The sequence below is a fragment of the Gymnogyps californianus genome, chromosome 1, assembly GCF_018139145.2.
Source record: "Gymnogyps californianus isolate 813 chromosome 1, ASM1813914v2, whole genome shotgun sequence".
Classification (NCBI taxonomy): domain Eukaryota; kingdom Metazoa; phylum Chordata; class Aves; order Accipitriformes; family Cathartidae; genus Gymnogyps; species Gymnogyps californianus.
In genome coordinates this window covers 182,243,432-182,264,485 of record NC_059471.1, presented here as the reverse complement: position 1 = coordinate 182,264,485, position 21,054 = coordinate 182,243,432, and the positions used below count along the sequence as shown (strand labels likewise).

At 35.0% G+C, this 21,054-nt stretch overlaps 1 protein-coding gene across 6 annotated transcripts in view; it reads left to right on the top strand.

Annotated features, from left to right (window-relative positions):
- The window catches only part of USP15 (ubiquitin specific peptidase 15), a 70,701-nt gene that overhangs the window by 8,109 nt on the left and 41,538 nt on the right, over positions 1-21,054 (top strand). For all 6 annotated transcript variants that reach the window (XM_050914512.1, XM_050914480.1, XM_050914566.1 and 3 more), the window contains exons 2-4: positions 8,144-8,271; positions 13,144-13,274; positions 15,965-16,091. In XM_050914512.1, the coding sequence (XP_050770469.1) occupies positions 8,144-8,271; positions 13,144-13,274; positions 15,965-16,091 (386 nt within the window). The remainder of the gene's footprint in view (positions 1-8,143; positions 8,272-13,143; positions 13,275-15,964; positions 16,092-21,054) is intronic.

Below are 21,054 nucleotides of genomic sequence, written 5' to 3'. Positions count from 1 at the left end.
ATAGACCTTGGTTACGCAAGCTCCTCTTGTGCTCTGGAGGGATATGAGGTTTTCATGGAATCATAGAATATCTCAAATTGGAAGGGACCCATAAGGATTGTTGAGTCCAACTCCCTGCTCCTTGCAGGACTACCTAAAGCTAAACCATATGACTAAGAGTTGTCCAGATGCTCCTTGAGCTCTGACAGGGTTGGTGCCATGAGCGCTTCCCTGGGGAGCCTGTTCCAGTGACCGACCACCCTCTAAGTGAAGAACCTTTTCCTAATGTCCAATCTGAACTTCCCCTGAGGCAGCTTCATTCCATTTCCTCGTGTTTTATTCCGTATCTGGCATTTCAGGGGACTCGAGAGTATAAATTGTCCCTTGTATATTATAATCTGCTTCAGACAGGCAAGAAACATTTTACAGATGACAGCAGATATATCTTATGAAGTGATCTGAAGCTCCACTCGGAAGTAAACACTGAGTACTGAAGTAGGCTAGACTTGAACTGGGAACACGTTCATGAACATGTTCTATAGTTTTTGGATTCTACTTGCTCAAGGAAAATTTAGATCTTTTCAAGGATATGTAATCCAACTAAGCGAAAACACCTAAAACTAATTAAACTGTACAATTATTTCCAATATTATTAATACCTAAACCACCATCTTTGAGTGTAATTTTCAGCAAATCATACATGCATATTTTTGCTTACCTTTAGGTAAAGATTTGGGGCTATTCCAATATCTGTGTATTTCTGTTATCAACTTGTTGGCTCTAAGTGACTTCCGTATAATGAAACTTGGTTATACTGTTTTCATCAAGCAATTTGAGGTGACTGATTTATTTGAAATGCCTATAAATGTCAATTATTTGCTGATTTAGAGTGAATCAGTTCACCTTGTTGTGAAGTTGTCTTAGTTTTTAAGGTTTGCCCCTCAAAACAGCATACCTGGAAATTTGAGACAGTTCTCTCCTTCAGTCTCTACTACGAATCCTCCAGGTGTTTTTTACCCCCTGAAGATGGGTTGGTTATCCTGGTCCCTAGTTTGACTGATGCCATCTGAGAGCGCAAAATTGGTGTTTCCTGCTTGAGTGAAGTCTTGATTCCATCAGAGTTAAGTAACAAACATTTCTTAATCATAGTTTTAAAAAAATGGATAGGCCATATTTTTTAACTTTGGTAAGGTGTCCTGGGGTAGCTTTCTCAGTCAGGTCCACAGTTCAAAAAACTACTCTAGCATTAGACTGGTTTGGAACTCTTTACTGCATTAGGTAATAATAACAAAAATAAAAACAAAACATTGTACCAAGTTTAATATACAGACATTTTATGACTCTTTTACTAATGCATGGTATGCTATTTTTGTATCTGGGACAACACATATTCAGTGAAGCATATCTGGTCTTAAGTGCATGGTAGAAGTTTTTAATAATTTTCCCCTAAAAAGTGATCAAATCTCATTTAAGAAATGAGGTTTTAGCACATGTAGTTCTGTTTACTTGAGGTATGTCTTTTCCTCTTAAATTACTGAGTGTCCCTTGTAGGTAATACTTAGTTTTCAGGTGGTTGATTGTATCATGGATATTATAACATTGATGAAAAGATAAATTAAGTTGCCTTCTTACGGTTTGCCTTCTCTGTTCTGTGTACATGAGTAGTCTTGTTGATCTTGGTGAGAGTGCTATACTGAATGTGTTTGTAGGATCAAAAGCTATAGTCTATAAATTTCTGATTTTTACTTTTTCCCTTAATGCTAAGAAGTCTGGATTTTAGCACTGTACTTCAAGTGCTTTAGCAGATTGATCCCCTAAGCTGAGCATGGTGTAATTGCATTAATTTTTTTTTCTTGCAGCATAATCTTTAACATGGTATATCCTTCTTGCATAAAGATGAGGGAAGTGTATGGCATTTAAATGCAAATTTCCATTTTTCCTGATCTTATTGGAAAAGTAGTATTTCATCTACTTGATTAAGACTGATTAAGAACAAGGTCTTGTAAAGGGGGAAGATTACAGCTACTGTGACTGTATTCCATAGTAAGTGAAAATAACTTCTCTCACCTGTATCAGATTTCTATTGAAGTAAAAGTAGCAGAATGCTCATTAAAATGCCTAATATGTATAAAATGTATATATGCATGTGCATCTGTATGCACATACATACACATAACCAGTAATGCACTGTAAGAATTCACAGCTACAGTGTCTGTTAGCATTTTTCAAAATCTGTATCTGTAAATTTTTTTTCTTGGCTATATAAATTCAATAAAGCCTTCTTTTGCATGTAATGCATGTTACCTCAACATTGTGGTAAACTCGTCTACTGAGTTTGCTCTTAAGAACATCTGTCTGAGAATAAAGACTTTCATACTTCTTTAAATTAAGAAGTCTAAACAATGTTGGTAGATCCTGAGTCAATTAAAAGCAGTTATCTCTAAATAGAAAATAAATTCATTACCGGACTTACATAAGTATCCTGCTTAACTTTTTTTGTAAAGGCTGTTAAGAGCTGAATATTAGGATAGTGAGTATGGCAGTACTTTCTAGGCTGTAATCTGTGGTCAGCAGGTAGTTCGCTAGGCTCTGGTAAGACGTATAGTGCTGTATCAAATCTATATTTTTGTTTCAGGTTTGATTATTAGAGTATGATGTGGTCTGTAAGAAATCCTGAGAACTGGCAGTGGCCCATTTGCTCCTTATCCTAATAAATTGATCTTCCTGGTTCACTCTATTTAAAAATTAGTACACAGAGATAGATATATACTGGTTCATATTACAAGCAGTATTAACCAAAGTATTAAGTTTTGCCCTTGAGTACACAGAGATTTCATGATCTTCCCTTTTCAGTCTTTTCATTAATCTTCAGTAGAATGCATCTTGCAGAAAACGCATGTAGACTCTTATTTGTCTGAAAGTAATCAGTTTTAATTATGCTTTACAGATATTGACTTATTTTTCTACAGTTGCAAATCTTAGAATAGTGTTTTGCACCCATTTAGCTTCTTTTTTTAATTGTTCCTCGTAGCTTTGTCCATATGTCCAAAATACACCAGTCTAACAAAGTACTGCTCAGTGAATTCAGGTAAGAAAACAGGAAAGGAGAAGATATAAAGACAAAGTAATTTGAGTGGCTTTCAAATTTTTGGTGTTCATGCATTCTTCATTTTGCTTTTCTCCATTGTACTACTGGACAGTCTTTGTTCAGAGAGTCTCAAACTTCATGTGTATTCTTTTACAATTTGGTTGTCCTTCAGCGTTTTATTTCCAGGGAAGGAACTTGACTGTGCTATTTAGTTCTTATATGCACTTACATACTTGCATGATTTATAGGTGGCCTTTCAACTTTCTTATGCTAGAAATATTAATCTCTTAATTTGAGCGTGTAAGTGCAAATTCCTAAATTTGAAGGCAAGTGATTTAAGTTTTTGCACTTTGTGTTAAGAAACAGAAATATTACAACCTTCAGTTAGGGAGAACTGTAGAGAAACGTTGCAGAGGAAAATTTGGTTGGTGGCAAAATTAATTGGATATGGAAGAATAAAGTTGAATAAGTGTTGAATTGGTAATGGTGAACATTTAAAATCTAGAACAGTGGACCCCAAGCTTTCTTGCACTGTTAAGTCCAATTATCAAAATTTTCTATTAATCACTGTGGCACTGGTGTACAATCAGACATTTAACACAAAGCGTTTGAAAAGTAATATAGTTCTACAGGAGCAGTAATTTGTTAAGCATTAATTAAAATAATGGGCAGTTTGCCTATGTGATAATTTCCCTTCTGTGTAAAATTATAGCTTTCCTTCTTTAAGATTCATAGTTCATTCAAATTTAGATCAAGAAAGTAGAGGCCATGGGATGGAGTAGGGGACAAGGCTGGCAGGTTTGGTGGTAGAGTGAATGGATGCCTGGGGGTGACTGCATTCATAACCACACACAGTTGTGGCTGTTATGGAATAGTGCTGGATGGCCACAGCAGAAGAGAAAGATGAGAAAGCTGTTGGCCTTGAGTATGTTCATAAGACTGAAAACTTTGTGTATAAAGCAAAAGGCAAGGGCATGTCAGATTAATCAAATTCAATATCCCTTTTTCCATTTATTAAAGAAAAATGAGTCAAATATTAAGAGGCTGTTGTAAAAGGAATTGGGATTTGTACAGGCAGAGTGAAAGAACTGGATTTTTTCAAATGTGGGAAGAACTGCTGCTACTTGTACGTTAAAAAGAAAAAGACACAAATACGAATGATTCAATTATGGTAACATCAGGCTTGTTCTGGCAGACTCAGGGTAAAGGAAAAATTCTCTTTAATATCAGACTCTATTCAATTATATATGCACTGTGTAGAATAAAGTCATTCCACTTACCATGGTCATACCAATTCAACTTCCATGGTAGAGTCTAGTGTTGGTTTTTTTTCTTCCAGGAAGTGGAAGATAACACTCATTTAACAATTAGTTATTGTTTGGTGAAAATTTGTTTGTAGAGATCTGATTTTTCTTTCTTAGTTTTCAAGTGGACTATCTTTGTGTTGTTCACTGAATTCTTAAATTCTTACTCATGTGATCTTTAAATTAAGTAGGCTAAATTGCATATTGCAGGCTTCTGTCTGCTATATTCTCTTCCCCCCTCCCATTTCTAGGTAATAGATGAATGTGGCATACCTTGGGCATGAATTGGGTAGAGAATCTGTTAGAGAAAACGCTTTAAGACCTTCCTGCATCCACTGTTTAGTCTGTACCTCCAAAAGCATTCTTGCTTTCCTTGAACCAGATCATATCTGAAGACATCTGCATCTGACTATTGATTGTAGAAAAGGAAGCACATGTCATCTCTGTAAAATTTAAACCTGATTTGTTTAAGTTTTTTCTCTTCTTCTATTGCAGTATTGCTTAGGAGAACTTTATGATAGTAAAAATATAATTGAAAGCTTCTAGTAACAAACATACCAAATATTTTAAAGCATACTGGGAAGCTGGTATGATATTGCTTCACTTCCTCTATCTGTTGCATGATGGCAAACATGGTGTTTTGAAGGGACTTTTCAAGTTTTAAAGTTTATATCTTTGCTTTCATCTGATATTTAAAAGAATAGTCATGCTTTTTTTTTTTTTTTTTAAATGAGATGCTTGTTTTAAATCAATGATAATACCAAATTTTAAATCACATGTGGGTGGTCACATTGTATACCTGTTTTCACAAGCTGGTCATTTTTGATAGTTGAAGTTGTTTCTCATTTAATTTCACAACAGTTTGAGATTTATGGTTTCATAGGTTTTGCTGCAGTGATGATTAAATCTGCTGCTGTGTTAGGAGAACTTGAAAAGTTAAGTTCAGAAAAGACTTTTACATAGGACAGTAAAGCTTTACTTGGATACTTTCTTTGTGTTGCAAAATTAGTTTTTCTGTACACAGAGATCTGAATTCTTTTGGGAAGCTCATTGCTTTGTTAAGTAGTGCTTATAACTTCGCTGAACATTATAGACAATTGAAAGTGGTCAAGAAATCAGTGTATTCCAACTGAATGAGTTTGATTTTTTGAAGTGTGAAATGTGTGTGGGACTGGAACTTACTCAGATTTGAACTAGGTAAGTTTTACCTTATTTTCAGCATTAATAAAGTTTAATTCTGTTTATTTTTGTAATAGCCTGCATTTTTTATCTTTTTACTGTGTTTTATCCCAAATTTTACCACCTTCAACGCAGCTTAGCCTTGTCCTGGTTTCCTATTACATTCTAAACATGCTCTAAACAAAACAAAACATGTCAAGGGAATTCTGCCACAAAACTGAAATAATCAGGGCTGGGCCAGGCTACTTTAGAATGATTCAATATTGTAAAATCATAGTGATGTTAAGTATCTCATCTTTCTGGAACAGGACTTCAACCATGCTGTTTCCTTAACAATTTGGTGGGATGCATTGTACCCAAAACACTCTGTTAAGTCACTGTCTGTTTCTGAGTTTGGTAAGAGTGGAAAAGGGCATTTTTGCAGCAAAATACTTTTCATATACATTTCCTTAATAGGGTTTAAAACTAAACTTTTTTCTATGTGGTTTTGGTTCAAAAAGCAGTTTGAGGCTGTTTTCTGACTGCTTTATTAAATGTTTAAAATTTCAGAAAGAAATTGTGTGTTGCAAGTTCAAGGACAAAGTTGCGTACAGAACAATTTCAGAAGAGAGAGCAACTCGTACTACTTCATGACTCTTGAGCAGTAGTAACAGGTTGTGATAGTAGAATAGATACGAGACCAAGTATTACACTGTGAGATGGTAAAGGTATATGCTCCAGAGCACGGCTGGCATTGGTGCAGTAAGGGAGAAATTTGGTCCTTAACCAAAGTTCTTACACTGGCAGAAGAACTATGTCTATAGCAGTTGAGACACAACTCTGCCTTTGCTATTTATGTTTGCTTGGGGTAGTTACAAGCTAAGGCTAGGAGTAGTTTGTTCACAGACTCATTATTGCTGTTGATGTAATAATATTTTGAATCAAGACTGTTTACCATGTGAATTAGGATGCTGTTGTCATAGATGTTGTAAAGTTGCCTTTGAGACCTTAGCGTTTGATGTCTTCGAAGGAATGTAGGGGAAGTAAGCATCCAAAAGCCTGTGGTGATCTTTATATATAGCTTTCTAATGCCTTCTTCCTCTTACTTTCCAAAGGATTTTTACCTATAGATTCACATGCTTAAGAGTATGTTCTATAGAAACTGAAAAATTGGGGCTTATCTGGTAAGTTGACTACAAAGGATCCCACTTACTGAGTACTACTCAGTAGTAGTTCCTTCTTTACTAGAGATTTGCTAGCAGTACTTCTGGAGGCTGACTGCAGGCTTGATCTGTGTGTGTAAGAGAGAAAAACTGGACTTGAGAAGAAGAAATAATTAAGTTGCGTATCTTAGGTTTGTTAATTCTTATTGCAGTTCCATCATTTAGAAGCACAAATTTAAGGCCCTGCTAATGTATTTTTTTAAACCTATTCAGTAAAATGTATACTCAAGCAATGTTTTTGTCCTACTTTGGTTACAAGAATTGTGGGTGTTAACGTTTTTGTTGTGTGTTTTTCCATGGTGTTCATGAGTAACTCCTTCAGACTGGTTGCCTAATAAAACTAGTCTGCTAATACATATAGCATTTCAATCACCAGGAAGTTTTGAGATGTCTGAAAGGTTCAATAGCATATTATTGATATGCTGCAAATAAGAGCTCACTAGTCAAATACTGGAGAAATTATTTCATCCTGATATATCCTGATACTTTATCTTGTATATACTGATAGTGATATTCTGACATGTACTAGGGTAGTAGCAAAATGATTGGTACAGTCCAGACAGAAGGAGATGGATACTTTCAGGAAAGAGAAATAATGAAGGTGGTGTCTTTTAAAAAAAAAAAAAAAAAAAAAAAAAATCTGAGGATCACTGAACAAATTTGGTATCTTAATCTCAAAGAAATTCTGGACAAAAGATATAAAATGTAGGCATCACTGGACTTGGTAAAAGCCAGGCTGGCAACAGTTTAATCTGGGTAGAAATACTGTGGAGCTGAGTTTAGAGATCTCTCTTTATATGGAAGTGTGAAGTTGATAATTATATGTAGGAGGAACATCTAGTACTGCCTCAAAAGCAGAACATTTACTGTATGTGTTGATGCTGACTCAAAGGAAGAAAACACTTAGACTCTGGTTCTTGACAGGACATCAGAGTTCTAAAGTTTTTCAACTTGCATAAGAATGTTATAAATAAAACTCCAGCAGGAAAAAATATTTTACTAAAGTTACCTCTCATTTTTTAAAGGGCTGTCTAACTATAAAGATTAACTTCAATCTCCTGAATTCACAAATTGAGAACAGGAATTAAAGCTGATGATATTTTGTGCTAAAAAGGGAAAAGTTTTTTGAACTTGCCATTCTTCAACTACTGATATGCTGTATTGGCAGTCTTGCAAAACTGTACTTGCCCACTGTGGTTAGTGGGATCTTTAATTGCCCACAATTAAAGTCCTTGTTGGTAGGAGATGCTGATAATGGTTAGCAGACCAGACAGAAAAACATTCTCCATTTTGCAAGGCTAATGGATACAAGTGCGTTAATGTGAATTAATTGGTACTGTAGGAAGTAGTAGCATGACAATAATTAACTTGTATGTCTTCTTCCATTTAAGGTATCTAGTGGATAGTCGCTGGTTCAAACAGTGGAAAAAATATGTTGGTTTTGACAGCTGGGACAAATACCAGATGGGAGATCAGAATGTGTACCCTGGTCCTATTGATAATTCTGGACTTCTCAAAGGTAACTGCTTCTGATTGTATAATAAGCCAATACTAACATTTAGTGCAAATTTGTCACAGATTGTTCACCTTTTGTAGTTGATAGTGTAAATGAATCTCTGCATTTATGAAGGTGAAACTTTTTGTTTGTTTATTTTCACACTGTGACAAGGGAACTGGAATAGATTTCCCTAACAAATTACAGTTTTATAAATAAAATTAGTGGAATGTCTTTGCAAGGGTTACAGAATATTTAATAATGTACAAATTACTGGTTTGTAATGATATTTTGGGATACCTTGGGAGTTGAAATTTAGTCAAGTTGACAAATAGCTAGCCTGAGTTCACTAAGATTTTTTTTTTTTTTTTTAGCTTAACTAAATTGATTGATTTAAAATAACATTTTAAACTTGAACTCTAAAATTTCTTTTTGTAAATGAGCCCCAAGCCCTTACTTTGATTCTGGAACAATTGAAGAAGAGATATTACGCAGTTCAGTGATAATATAAAGTGGTGTGAAATGATAGAAGATAATTTCCGAATTTTTTATGGTTTTCTAAGTATGGTTAAACTCTGTCATTGTTACTCAGGTCTGACTGACTTCTGCTGAACTGAAGTCAGATTTGTGGACACAGGTCTCAGAATACTTTCCCAGATATTTTAATCTTTAGGTCAAATTCTATATTTAATGTCCAGTATTGAAATACCATTAGAACCATTAATATTTAATCTGCAAAATCTAGTGGATACAAAATCTAGCAGATAATTGGTTTCCTTCTTTGCAGTTACAGGTAATGTAATAGTACTGCATAATTTGTTTGCGTATGGTAATAAAGATTTTTACGACTTCATGGGATTTATGATGAACTCTGACTTTCTTCATTCAAAACTTCTCAATTGGCATTAATATCTCATTATTTTACAAGTTAAATGTTAAAGATGATTGCCTCTTTCATGGGACTTGTCATACCATGTTGCACTAGTTGTCAGTGTGAGGGAGTATGCATGATACAGTGACTAGTATCAGTGCCTTTGAAGAAGGTGCTATATTGTCATATGCATCTATATGTTCTCTTCCATCCACAAACTTAAAGGTCTTTTTGCTCCAGGTGAGTGACGTGTTTTGTTTTCTGAAGTGTGAGGATCTAGATCTTTTGTACATTCTTGTAGTAAATCTTGCAGTGAGGTGGGCATGTTCAGGTGATACTTTTCTTTTCAGTTGAGATCAGATGTAGCAAGATCTTTTTATCCTCAGTGAGGCAGCATCAGCTTATTCTCTGTTCTGTGTCTACCCACTTTTAAAAAAGGTGATTTCTAGATGTGCAAAGCACTGTGTTAGTTGATGTGTATTATTTATAACTTAACCTACATACATGTTCAGATTATGTTTAAAGTTACTGTGGATATGAAGCCTGGATTAGGGTTAGGGGTCCAAACCTAAAGTCATGTTAGCCATTTTGCTAAAAGCTCCTGAGAATCTGTATTCTTACCGTCGTTCTGACACTGCCCATACCCCTTTCAAAATAAACACAGCATTGGGGTTTATGAATTTCACTTTTTGCTCATTCATAGTTCTAAAACTATGGCTCTGCGTTGGCAGTGATACCATGCATCCAATTACTGTCTGAAGTTGCTGTGTGAAGGCAGTTTTAAAATAAAGGGCATTAGCGCTCAGCAAATAGTAGCTGTCTCTCCTTCATCTGCTGCAAAGCAGCAACCCTCTGTACTAGGTTTCCTATGTAGCATAAATTGAACCTGAAAATGCTTGGGTTTTAATCCTGTCTTTGGCACATAGTATGCACTAGTTGCTCTCAGTGCTCTTCTTAAGTGTTAAGTCTGAAAATTTGCATCTGATTTAAAGAATATAAAATAATCTAAAATGGGCATGCTTTCTCAGATATTCTGCAGTGTAATGCAGGGATAAGGAAAACTGCTATTAAATTCAAGAAAGACTGATTACAGGAAACTGAAACAGTATGTTGTGCTTATGTTACTTAAATGTTGTTCCCTTATTTCCAGAATATTTGGATGAAGTGAGAGCAGTGAAAAGTAACAGGCAGAGATTTCAGTTAATCTCAACGTATGCAAAAATGTTGTTGTATGTAATGGAATGCGCATGTGCTGTCTTCAGAAGAGATACATAGTCAACTTTAGATTAGCAAAGCAAGCACAAGGAAGTAGTCATTTAGCTGATCATTCATCATAGAAAACAGTGTTGTATATGAGGGACTGAGTCGTCAAGTCGGGGGACTTCTTTGGAATAATGTTTTGAAAAAATTATACTAGAAGAAATATTGGGGGTTTTAGAAAGACAGAATGGAATCCAAATTATATCTTCTCACTATAAACTCCTGTAGCAATATCAGATCAGTGCAGAAACAGTGTGAACTTTTTAGAGAGATACGTGGACCTGAAGATGTGTTTGTGGATTTCTCCCCACACCTTGCTCCCAGTTACAATGGAATCACCATATGCATAGTATTGAGTGGGCCAAGTAAGAATTGATAGTGCAAGTCGTGAATTGTTTCAGGAAATGTTTCTTGGATATAGTTCTTGCATGTAGATTTTTTTCCTAGTCAATCAAGACAGTTTTGAACCAAAAATTGAGTCTTGAAAATTTTTACTTTTACAGATAGGATGAAACAAACTGAGGGGAAAAAAGGAAAGTACCTTTTAAACAGGTGAATTGATTGAAGTCTCATTTAATAGGTCACATTAATTATATTTATCTCCATGAAGAACTGAATTTTTGTTTACCTGTATTTTCACTGAGATGTTCATGTGAAATTCCATTTTACTTTTTGCTTGAGAAATTTATGTACTGTGGCTCCCAAAGTGGAATCCAAAGTCTGAGGTTTTTTTCCGCTTTCCTTTGCTGCCTTCCATATTGCCCTTTTGTTTTTTCTTGCTAAAATTGAAACAAATACTTTGGCTATTTCTGAACTTGATTATCCCCTCTTCTAAAATAACTTCCTAATTCTAATACTTACCTGGCTGTATCTTGGGGGTTTTGTTGTTGTTAGGGTTTTTGTTTAGCTCTTCCCACATTTACGATTTTTATTGGAGAAAATGTGTGTAAACCATATTGTACCTTCTTGACTGCATGAAATCATCTCTAAACTGCACAGATTACATATTATGGAAACAGTATCTTTTTGCTATCTCTGAGCAGCTATGGTAGTAACAAGTATCGCACACTTAAAATACATGAACTGAGAACAATATGCATCTCCCATGTTTTGCTCACACATCAAGGTACTTAGCTGGAGGAGGAAGGAGGGAGTTGGTACCAGTGATAAGGCAATAGGAGCAGAAGAAAGCTGTGCATCCTTCCTTGCCTGTATTTTCACCATTGGGGCGATTAAAGCAAAAAGCATTGCTTTTTTTCCCATATTTTCCCTTAAAATCACAAACCCTTTAAACCAACTGAAGGTGTAGCATGTGCAGGTAGAGTAGGGAGATTTCTAGAGTCTTGGTAAGCTGAATCTTGTTTACTCTTCCCATCAGGAAGTGAACACATCTCATAAACATCTCTTAAATGTCCTCAGTAGTGTTGCCCTCCTACAGAAAAGGTCATGTTGAAACATGTTTTGTTAAATACTTATTTTTAAAAAATAAAATTGAATAGTTGTTATTATTAAAGAACCTTTAATTTTTAAGTGTGCCTTTTTTAATGCTCAGGATAATTTTTTTAATTGAAGTCACATTATGCTGTGTTTGCTAAATCTGTACAAAGAAGAAACAAGAGAAGTACAGAAATATGATCAAATGAGAGGACCTTAGTGCTTTTCATATGCACGTAGCGTGCACTTACTTTTGTCCTTACAGAAAAATGTAGGTAGCAGTATTCATTTTGCTTAGAAGTATTACTTAAAAAAAAAAAAAAAATCAGAGAGGAAGGCCAATACTTGAAGCAATTTGAGATTTTTTTTTAAGTTACTTTTATGCTCAGTTTTAATTGTGCAGTGTGTAATTCTGCAGTTCATTCACATAGGACAATGAAAATAAATAGACTGTATATTTATTGCACTCTATTTATTCTTTATACACAGTCTATTTATTTTCATACTTCATTAAGTTTGTCATCCTGATTCATTATTTGGAGCTGAATGTGTGGGTCTCCCTGTTTGATCTCCCTCTGTACAGAGGGATGTTTGCTGGCCTGTAGTTGGGTACTTCCGGATGAAAAGACAGCTGCCCTAATTGTCTGAGGCTCACAGTGGCTCAGATCTGGAATCACCTCATACACATATAGGATAGCTGCTATCTTACTCCTGTAATAAGGGTTGAACCAAAGCTAAAAGCATGCTATTTATGTAAAGAGGTTGCCAAGTTGTACTTCTTTCAAGTGTTGCATCTCTCTGTCCCTGTGAAGAATTTTGTAGGGACTATGCTTCCAGAGCATGTAGGATCCTTTAAGTAGGACGGTTGTACCATGTTATTTTCCCAGTCTGACATGGAGTGAATAACTTCGAACTTTGTCTTGGATCTACTGTAACTACCCATTCCTGCATTTTCAGTGAAGGATGCAACTGTAGCATGAAATATAAGTATCCATGGTGATGCGGGAATATGTGCGAAGTGGGTAGGAAATGGATTGGTTTCTCTGAAGGCTATGATGGTGTATGGTAACAAGTTAGGCACTTATGATTGCATGAGGATATGGAGTTGTCACCTGGGTTCCTGAGTGTAGGAATACTACCTGTAATAGATGTGCTATGCATGAACTGGATAGCTTGCCTAAATAGTTTCAGAAGAGTTTTGCTATGAACACCATAATACTGATAACATAACTGTGACTCAGAAAATATTTTTTTTGCTCTTTGTATGAAAAATGTTACGTTAAAAAGTAACAGAATTACGGTATTCAAGTAAAAATATCTTTCTCTTATAGATGGTGATTCTCAGTCTCTCAAGGAACATCTCATTGATGAGCTGGACTACATCCTTTTGCCAACTGAAGGCTGGAATAGGCTAGTTAGCTGGTACACACTGATGGACGGTCAAGAGCCAATAGCACGCAAGGTACTCTTAAATTACCCACTGGGATGAATATGATTCAGAGATAGTCCTGCAAATATGCAGGAGTTGCACAGGAATTTATTAGAAGATTGTAAGTCCTGGCCTATGATAATCATATAGACAACTCCTGCTTTAGTTGCTTATAGATACCTAATTTTTATTCAGATTTTAGAGGCTTAAGTTTTTAATATTGAGAAATGAGGATGCAAAGGATATACTACTTTTTTTCCTGGAAGTAAGCCCTCTAATATTTCAAGAAGAACTTGCTTTAGAAGCTTGTAAGTCTATTAATGCAAATGATTTTGTAATTAAGTATAAAACCCTAAAACTGTATTGACGATATTAGTGAAAAGTCTAGCTCTAATAATGTTAACACTGGCAGAGTAATTGGTAGTTCCTTTTCTGATAAGCAGTGTTCTGTGTTCAGCAGCTTGCTAAGGGAGTTTTTTCTTTAAGCCAAAAGCTTACCTCAACACAGGTAGTAGTCCATGGTATGGTGGATACTGTGGCCCTCTGTCAGTGTGAGATACTTAAAAATTAACATCTTTGATGTTAATTTTTGTTTGCTCCAGCACATACCATCCTTAGTATTAAGGTCATAGGACATTTTACCAGTTTATTGATCAGGCAATCTTTTTTGTTTGTATTATTTCTTAAGATTTTCAGGTTAGCATCCAGTAGTTGCGTCCTCACTGGACTGAATTACTTAAGTTTTAAAATACATTTTTGTATGCTTGCCATTTCTAAATTGACCATTAGGGTGTATTCTTTCAGTTACGGGGTTCTTTAATTCCTGAAAAACTGCTGAAAGAATATTATGATTACAATTTAGTTTGATATGACTTCTGGTGTAATATCTTTTTTTTTCCTGCTATTACATGAGTATGGTCTAACTACGTGCATGCTGGCCACTTACTTGAAGTGCATTCCTTTCAAACAAATGCCAGATTTAGCTATAGAAGAAATTTTGTGTCTTCAAGATTCATTTGGTCAGCAATAGAAGTAGTTGGGGTTTTTTTAACATTCTCTTTAATACAATAAAAGAGATCTTCTTTTAGAGAGACATCCCTGGAATGTCTCTTTCTTTTTCTCTAGTTCTGTAAGAACTGAAATCCATTAAAATGGCTCTCCTTCTTTAAAGATATATCTGTTATCAACTTGTTACTGTTTTTCCTGAAGATGGATTTCAGCAAACTGAATGCTCTTCCATCATCATGGTAAAGTAAAAGTTCTGTAATTTTTTCACTTTTGGGGGGAAAGTGGAAGGAGAGAGAAGGGAAATTAGAGTAACTTGCCTTCTACTTGGAAGGAACTAACTGGAAAAATACATGGAGTGTGATGAGTGGCCGGGTAAACTGGCATAGCTTCATTATTTTCTGCCAATATGAACAGTAGTTATCCTCTGAGATGCGTATTCCGGTTCAGAATTTTTCTTTCTGATGCTTTTGTCATTTGTTCATGATTCTTTGTCCTGTCTGCCTTAATGTTTTTTCATAGAGGTGGGATGATACTTTCATCCCCTTTGTTGCATCAACTTTTTTTGAAATGTGGATCCAAATTTTAAATTGATACAATGTACTTGATCCATGTCAAATAACGTTGTGACTTTATGTAATATCATGTGGTAATACTACCACTACAGTGTCAGTTTTATTCTCAGAAATGTCTCAGCCATACTGCACATTTTTGTTTACTGCAACTGTTTTGTTGTTACTGTAGTAGCTGAAAACCCTACTAAGCTACTCAAATTAAGATACGTTTTTATTTAAATGTCATGGTTCACAGTCATTAAAGCTAAGGCAAACTACTGACCAGCAGTGAAATCATTCACTAATGGGTTTTTTCCTATGGCACACGCATACAAGTTATATTTGTACAGCAGATAGCAGATCTCTCCTAGCAATTAGCTGGTGGCTTCCCCCCCCCGCCCCCCGTATTTGTCAGATGTATCACATATCAGGCCAATGGTTATTTTTGGAACAGTCTACATGACTAAGTACTGCAGTTACACTTTGGGAGATCAAAGGGAAAAACATTTAAGAGGTGACCCTGAATATTTTTTTCTACGTTTTACTTTTATAAAAAAAAATTCCTATATACTTAACTATTTTGTAATAGGTGTTACAAAAATGAACATATAATAAGCAACTGTAATGAATAGGTGAAATTTCAAATGAATGTATTCATTATCAGAATATAAGTGGAAGATCTGTAGGTCTTGTTTAAATACAGGATTTGTTTAAAAATGTGATATCCAGATTTTAGTAGTGTGTATTCTGGTTTTGATAAGTATTCTTTAACTGTGAAAACTAGTTCTTCCTGTTTTGAGGAAGTAGCATACAACGAATGTGTTTTGAAATAAAAATAACTTTTGGTGGTTTTTATCTTTTGATCAAGTATCTTATCTTTTGGTTAAGTATGCATATTTGTGATTTCCACTGTACTTAACACTTTGAAAGTCATGGTGATGGTGTTATACACAGGTAAGACATCATCATCATGGAAAAAAAATTACTTTTTAGTTTACTGAATTTCTAAAAAAGTTACAGGAAAATTTTAGTTCTAATTTTTGGCATTTATTAAGTGTCTTACATTCCCTGAACTTCAGTTGCATGAAGAGTTCTCAAAAATATTTTGAAGTGTGTATATGAAAACGTATTTGGACTGATACCTGATCTCAATCTGTTTTTCAGGTCGTTGAACAGGGTATGTTTGTAAAGCACTGCAAAGTAGAAGTATATCTAACAGAATTAAAGCTTTGTGAAAATGGAAATATGAACAATGTTGTCACACGAAGATTTAGTAAAGCTGATACAATAGGTATGCACAACTATTTTTAAAAATACGTGATTGTTACTTGTTTAAATAGTACTTGGTAGCAAGTTCTGAATAAATAAGTCTCTAGGTAAAATGATAGATGGGTATTGCAAGCATTAAAAAGGATGGGACTAGTCTTGTTTGGGTCAAAATTAAAAGTTAAACAATTTGGAATATGTAGGATTTTTAATACAATTTTTTAAAAAATTGTGCACTTTATTATCTAGGCATCTGTGTTAACTCTAGTGGTTTGTGCTTTTCAGGAAGTGAACAGTGTGGTGTTTTGCATTATCTTTACTGGATTCCGTAGTACTTTTTCTTGGCTTTTGGTGTGTAAGAAATATATTGTTTCATGTGTTTCCATTCATGTCTTTCATTAGCCAACACTTTTTAGTCATACATATATAAGAGAAGGGTATATTACAAAACACAAGAATGAATTGAATTTATAAATTAATGGCTAAAGGTGACCTACAAAGGCAGTATTCTTTGACTTGTGAAGTGGCAGGCCAGGCACAATGTTTTACAGTAACTGAGTCCTGTATTAAACCTTTAACTTACCTTTATTTGTAGTTATTTTGCCTGCTCTTTGAGCATTGTGTCATTGTTTGAAACCATATTTTGATAATGTATTTGTCTCTGAAAATAAAAATCAGAACATATGCAAAGATATTGCTGATCATACAAACTCAATTTTTGGTGTATTTGTGCATGTGTATCTGAGATGAGAGTCTTTCGATCAGCTGTATTTGTGCAGTTAGAATTGTACTTGATGCCCTTGGCACTTTATGCCCAGCCATTACTCTTCGTTTACATTCTTTGACAACAGTGTAGTTTTTTCAGATTTTGTTTCTCTCTACATTATGGGTAGTGACTTGCTACACTTTAATTCTTTGCAGAATCCTTGCTGTAAAAACAGAATCATTTTACTTTGTTAAATTTTAATCTTTAAGTTAAAGAAGTAATCATCTGCTTGTATTAGAATAAAAACTTAAAAATTATGAAATTTGTCCTTGAAACAAGGCTTCAGTGTTGTATGTTAATTGGCCTTTTTGAGATCTAGTTTGACTTGGGAAGATGTACTTCATTATTCTCTAAGCAAACCCAGAAACTTAGAAAAACCAATTTAACATTATCCTTCCCTGAGGACCAAATACAAGCTATTTTGCAGCTATACTGAATTTAATTGTATCATTAGAATTATAGGTAATGGATGAATTTCTGATATTTTCTTTCTCTAATCAGAAGCAGGGCATTTTGGAATGACTGTTACTTGGAGGTGTATTCATTTTTTCTTAGCAGAGAGAGAATTACAATTACAAGAAGATTGTCATAAAGGGTAATGAGAAACAGTCAGGCTCACTGGCAGCTCCTTTCCAGATACTGGCCTTACTTGCTTTCCTGAGATGTGGATGACATGCTCTTGGAAGCCTTAAAAACATGCCCTTTCTGAAGCTGAATCGTCTTATGCAGAGCACCAAACAGGGCCATCCTAGCCAGCACATCCAAAAGAGTTTGTATCTTAGAAGAAGAGCTAGAAAAATTAAAACCACTTTTAAGAGTGAAAGAATAACTGATCCCTGAGGTTTTTCTCTTATTATCCATTAGTAAGATGGTGATTTTTTTTTTTTTCTCTCCTGTCCTTACCTTAAGTATATTTAAGGTAGTTCTGGAATTCATCAAATATATAGCTGAGATACTCATTATATCAATAAATAATATGCAAGAAGAATCTTACAGAATCTTGATTATTCTTCACCCTTCCTTGCATATGCCAGTAAGGGATGCATTTTCATTATGGTTGCAGATGACTTGTAGTACAAAAGAGTCAGTATCAGCCCCACTGAAGTGAGTGAGCATAAGATACTGTGGTCTTTTCAATAAGTTTTAATTTTTCTACCTACCATCATGGATTATATTATTTACTGCCCTCAAAAGATCAAGACAAGACCTTCCTTAATTCACATAAACAGAGAAAGTTTTGGAGCACCTTAAATGCTCTGAGCACAATATAATATTCACCTACCAATCTTCAAATGTGTGTTATTCCTGGAATACCTTTGCTTTTCCATTCAAATAGAAAGTAAGCTAAGCTGTATGTCAATAAGTTAGTACAAGGTAGGAAAAAATAATTATAAAGGGCAGACCTAATAATGACAGTCATTTTCTTGGGGTGGTAGTGGAAACATCTAATGTGTTCTTTGGACCTTCTTGGGAATCTCCTACAATTGAGGACTCTTGCCTTGGAGGCAGTGCATATTAACTTTGTGACTGATTGATGACTAATTCTTGGGGGGGAGGGGGGGGCGTGTAATTCTAAAAAGAAAATGAGCTAGACAATAGATGTAGTTCAGGCAGCATTTCAGTCTAGTTATTGTTGCTTGTCCTAGGGAACATCAGGGCTTCTGAGTGAGAATGAGTTAATGATCCATTCAGGAGTCTTAATCATATGAAAGTATGATAAAACTAAGTCATCAGCTAATATGTAGGCTTTTTCTACCTTTATTCACGAGTTTTACAAACCACAAAATGACAGAAAGACTGTCTATAGCCTCTGTTATGGACGAATAGGAGTCAGGTTGTGTCAGCAATGCCAAAAACAATTCCAGAACTGAGCTGATAAACTTTGTAGATTACACCAATGGCTCTGCATCTAATGGACTTTTGGACTTTTGCTAGTAAATTATCTTGGCAAATGGCTTTGATTCATCTTTCCCTTTAATTTGCTGCAGAATACATGAATGTAAAACTTGCCACCCTTGAGGACAATTTATTCTGGGATCTGTGACTATCCTTTCCCTTCTTTAGGAAGCTGGGATTACTGTTTCATAGTACAGATTAACATTTTACTACAGTTTCATTTAGCCAGTATTTGTGATAGCACTAGCCTTTAGGAGTTAGGGCGTACTTGTATTAGGATCCACTGAACTTCTCCAGCATCTCATCAAGACTCTTCCACAGAGTCTTGCAAAATAGTACTTAAATCATGCAGCTGTTTTTTTGGAGGAGCTATCTAACAATATAGGATATATCCTATATGGGATCCATAACCTTTAACTCTCGAATTGAACTATCTCAAAGTGTGGCTATATAGCTGATGGAGTGAGAGGCATCTTTAAAGGGCAGTTCTTCCCGTCTCTCTTAGACATCATCCTAGTACTAATCATCTCATACGTAGGATGTGCATAATACTACTAGAGGAGAACACCATACACTATATGCCTCAGACCATACATACTTGAATGTAATGTTTTCATTTATACTGGAACAGGCACTTTCACTTTAGATCATAAGCCAGCACTTCAGTGATACTTGCTGAGGGGCGGGGGGAAGAATTTTAAAGTGTGCATTGGTTACGTTCATGGAAGTATGTAGACGAACCTTAGTTTCACAGTCTCAAAATCAGCATAATAATCAAGTGGAACATGCTCTTCCCAGAGTCTTGGACATAATGTGTAGTCATCTGATAGGATTGATGCTTTCTGTCTCTTAACAGTTCTGTTAGTGAAGCTGGAATATGTTAAAAATTAACATAATAAATGTTAACTTATTACTTGCGAAGAATACAAGCTGCAATGCTCAAATAATTAATTCTCATGGTATTAATAAGATAATGAAAAATTATCTTTTGTAAATTCTTCTTTTAATGAAAGTCATTGATAAGTCTGGATTTATTCTTAAGATTGTTGCTGACTAGATTCATTCTTACATTCAAATGTGGTTATTTGAAATAATTGATTGAGAATTGATTCAGACAGTACATGATTTTTTTTTAAAAAGTCAGCAAGTGAAGTAACAGCCTGTTGCCTTGTTTATAGCACCTACCTTGCCTACACATTATCTCTATTACAGAAACAGATGATCCAGTCTAACACTTGCTTTCATACTAAAATGTGTGTTAACTAGTATAGAAGGAAATTGTATTCAGTTGCCTACAATATCTACAAATATTATATTAGCCAGTTGTCATGCGTTTCACAAGCCAATGGCTGGATTTTTACAAGGTACTTTTAAGCTTCAGGTCTCATTTTGACTTTTCGTATGCAACATAGTGGTTGGTATTAGAAGAGAAAATAATAATCTTAAGTAAAAGGAGGCAAGGGGAGTTCTAGAGGAGCTGAAACACTGGTATTTTGTCCTGAGACTTCAGGGGAATGTCTCTCAAAGAGCTTACAGTGTCCATTTTTATGATTGTGTTTCCAGTGATCATCAGGAATAAACTGTACATTTCTTGACTCCTATTTTGTTTTCTGTGTTAGCTGTTACGAGACTTGGCTGCCATGGGGCTTTATGAGTGTACCAATTAAAAAAAAAAAAAAAAGAGTGAGGTTGCTATGGTATAGCACGGCACATATTAGTTCAAATTAAATAACTCTTTAATAAACTCTACTTTTGCATAAGGAGAATGGAGTAATTCTGAACTTCTTAAATTCCAGTTGTAGACAATAGTTCTACTACCTTAAAATTATGTAACACTGATTATATTTCTCTCAGGTAGAGTAGGAGCTGGTAGACCTTTTTATGTTAAATCTTTCAGGGACATAAAATCTTTCATTGTCCTTTTAAAAGAAATTTATGCACTTCAGTTTTACAGAGTAGTCTTTAATTTCTGTGAGCACATAAATTAAACTTTATGCATGTATATTGTGGTTAGTGCTAATTATACTGGGATATGGTTAGTGGAAGAGTGAAAACCAACAAAGGTTCAGTTTAGGGAGAGGAACAGAATGACTTGTCCTTCCTGCACCTGGTTTTGCTGCCAGTCTTGCTTCTAATCATTCCCTACCCATACACACTCCTGTGTTATCATACTCTGAGAAATTAGTAGATGGGTACCTGGGTACCTCCTGTCATCTGTTATTTATCAACTTGTCTATTTGTTCTGCTTTGCTAAGAGATTCAGGAAGGAATAAAATAGTCCTCTGACTGTTTCCATTTTAAAGGCAGGCGAACTAGCAACTTCCTG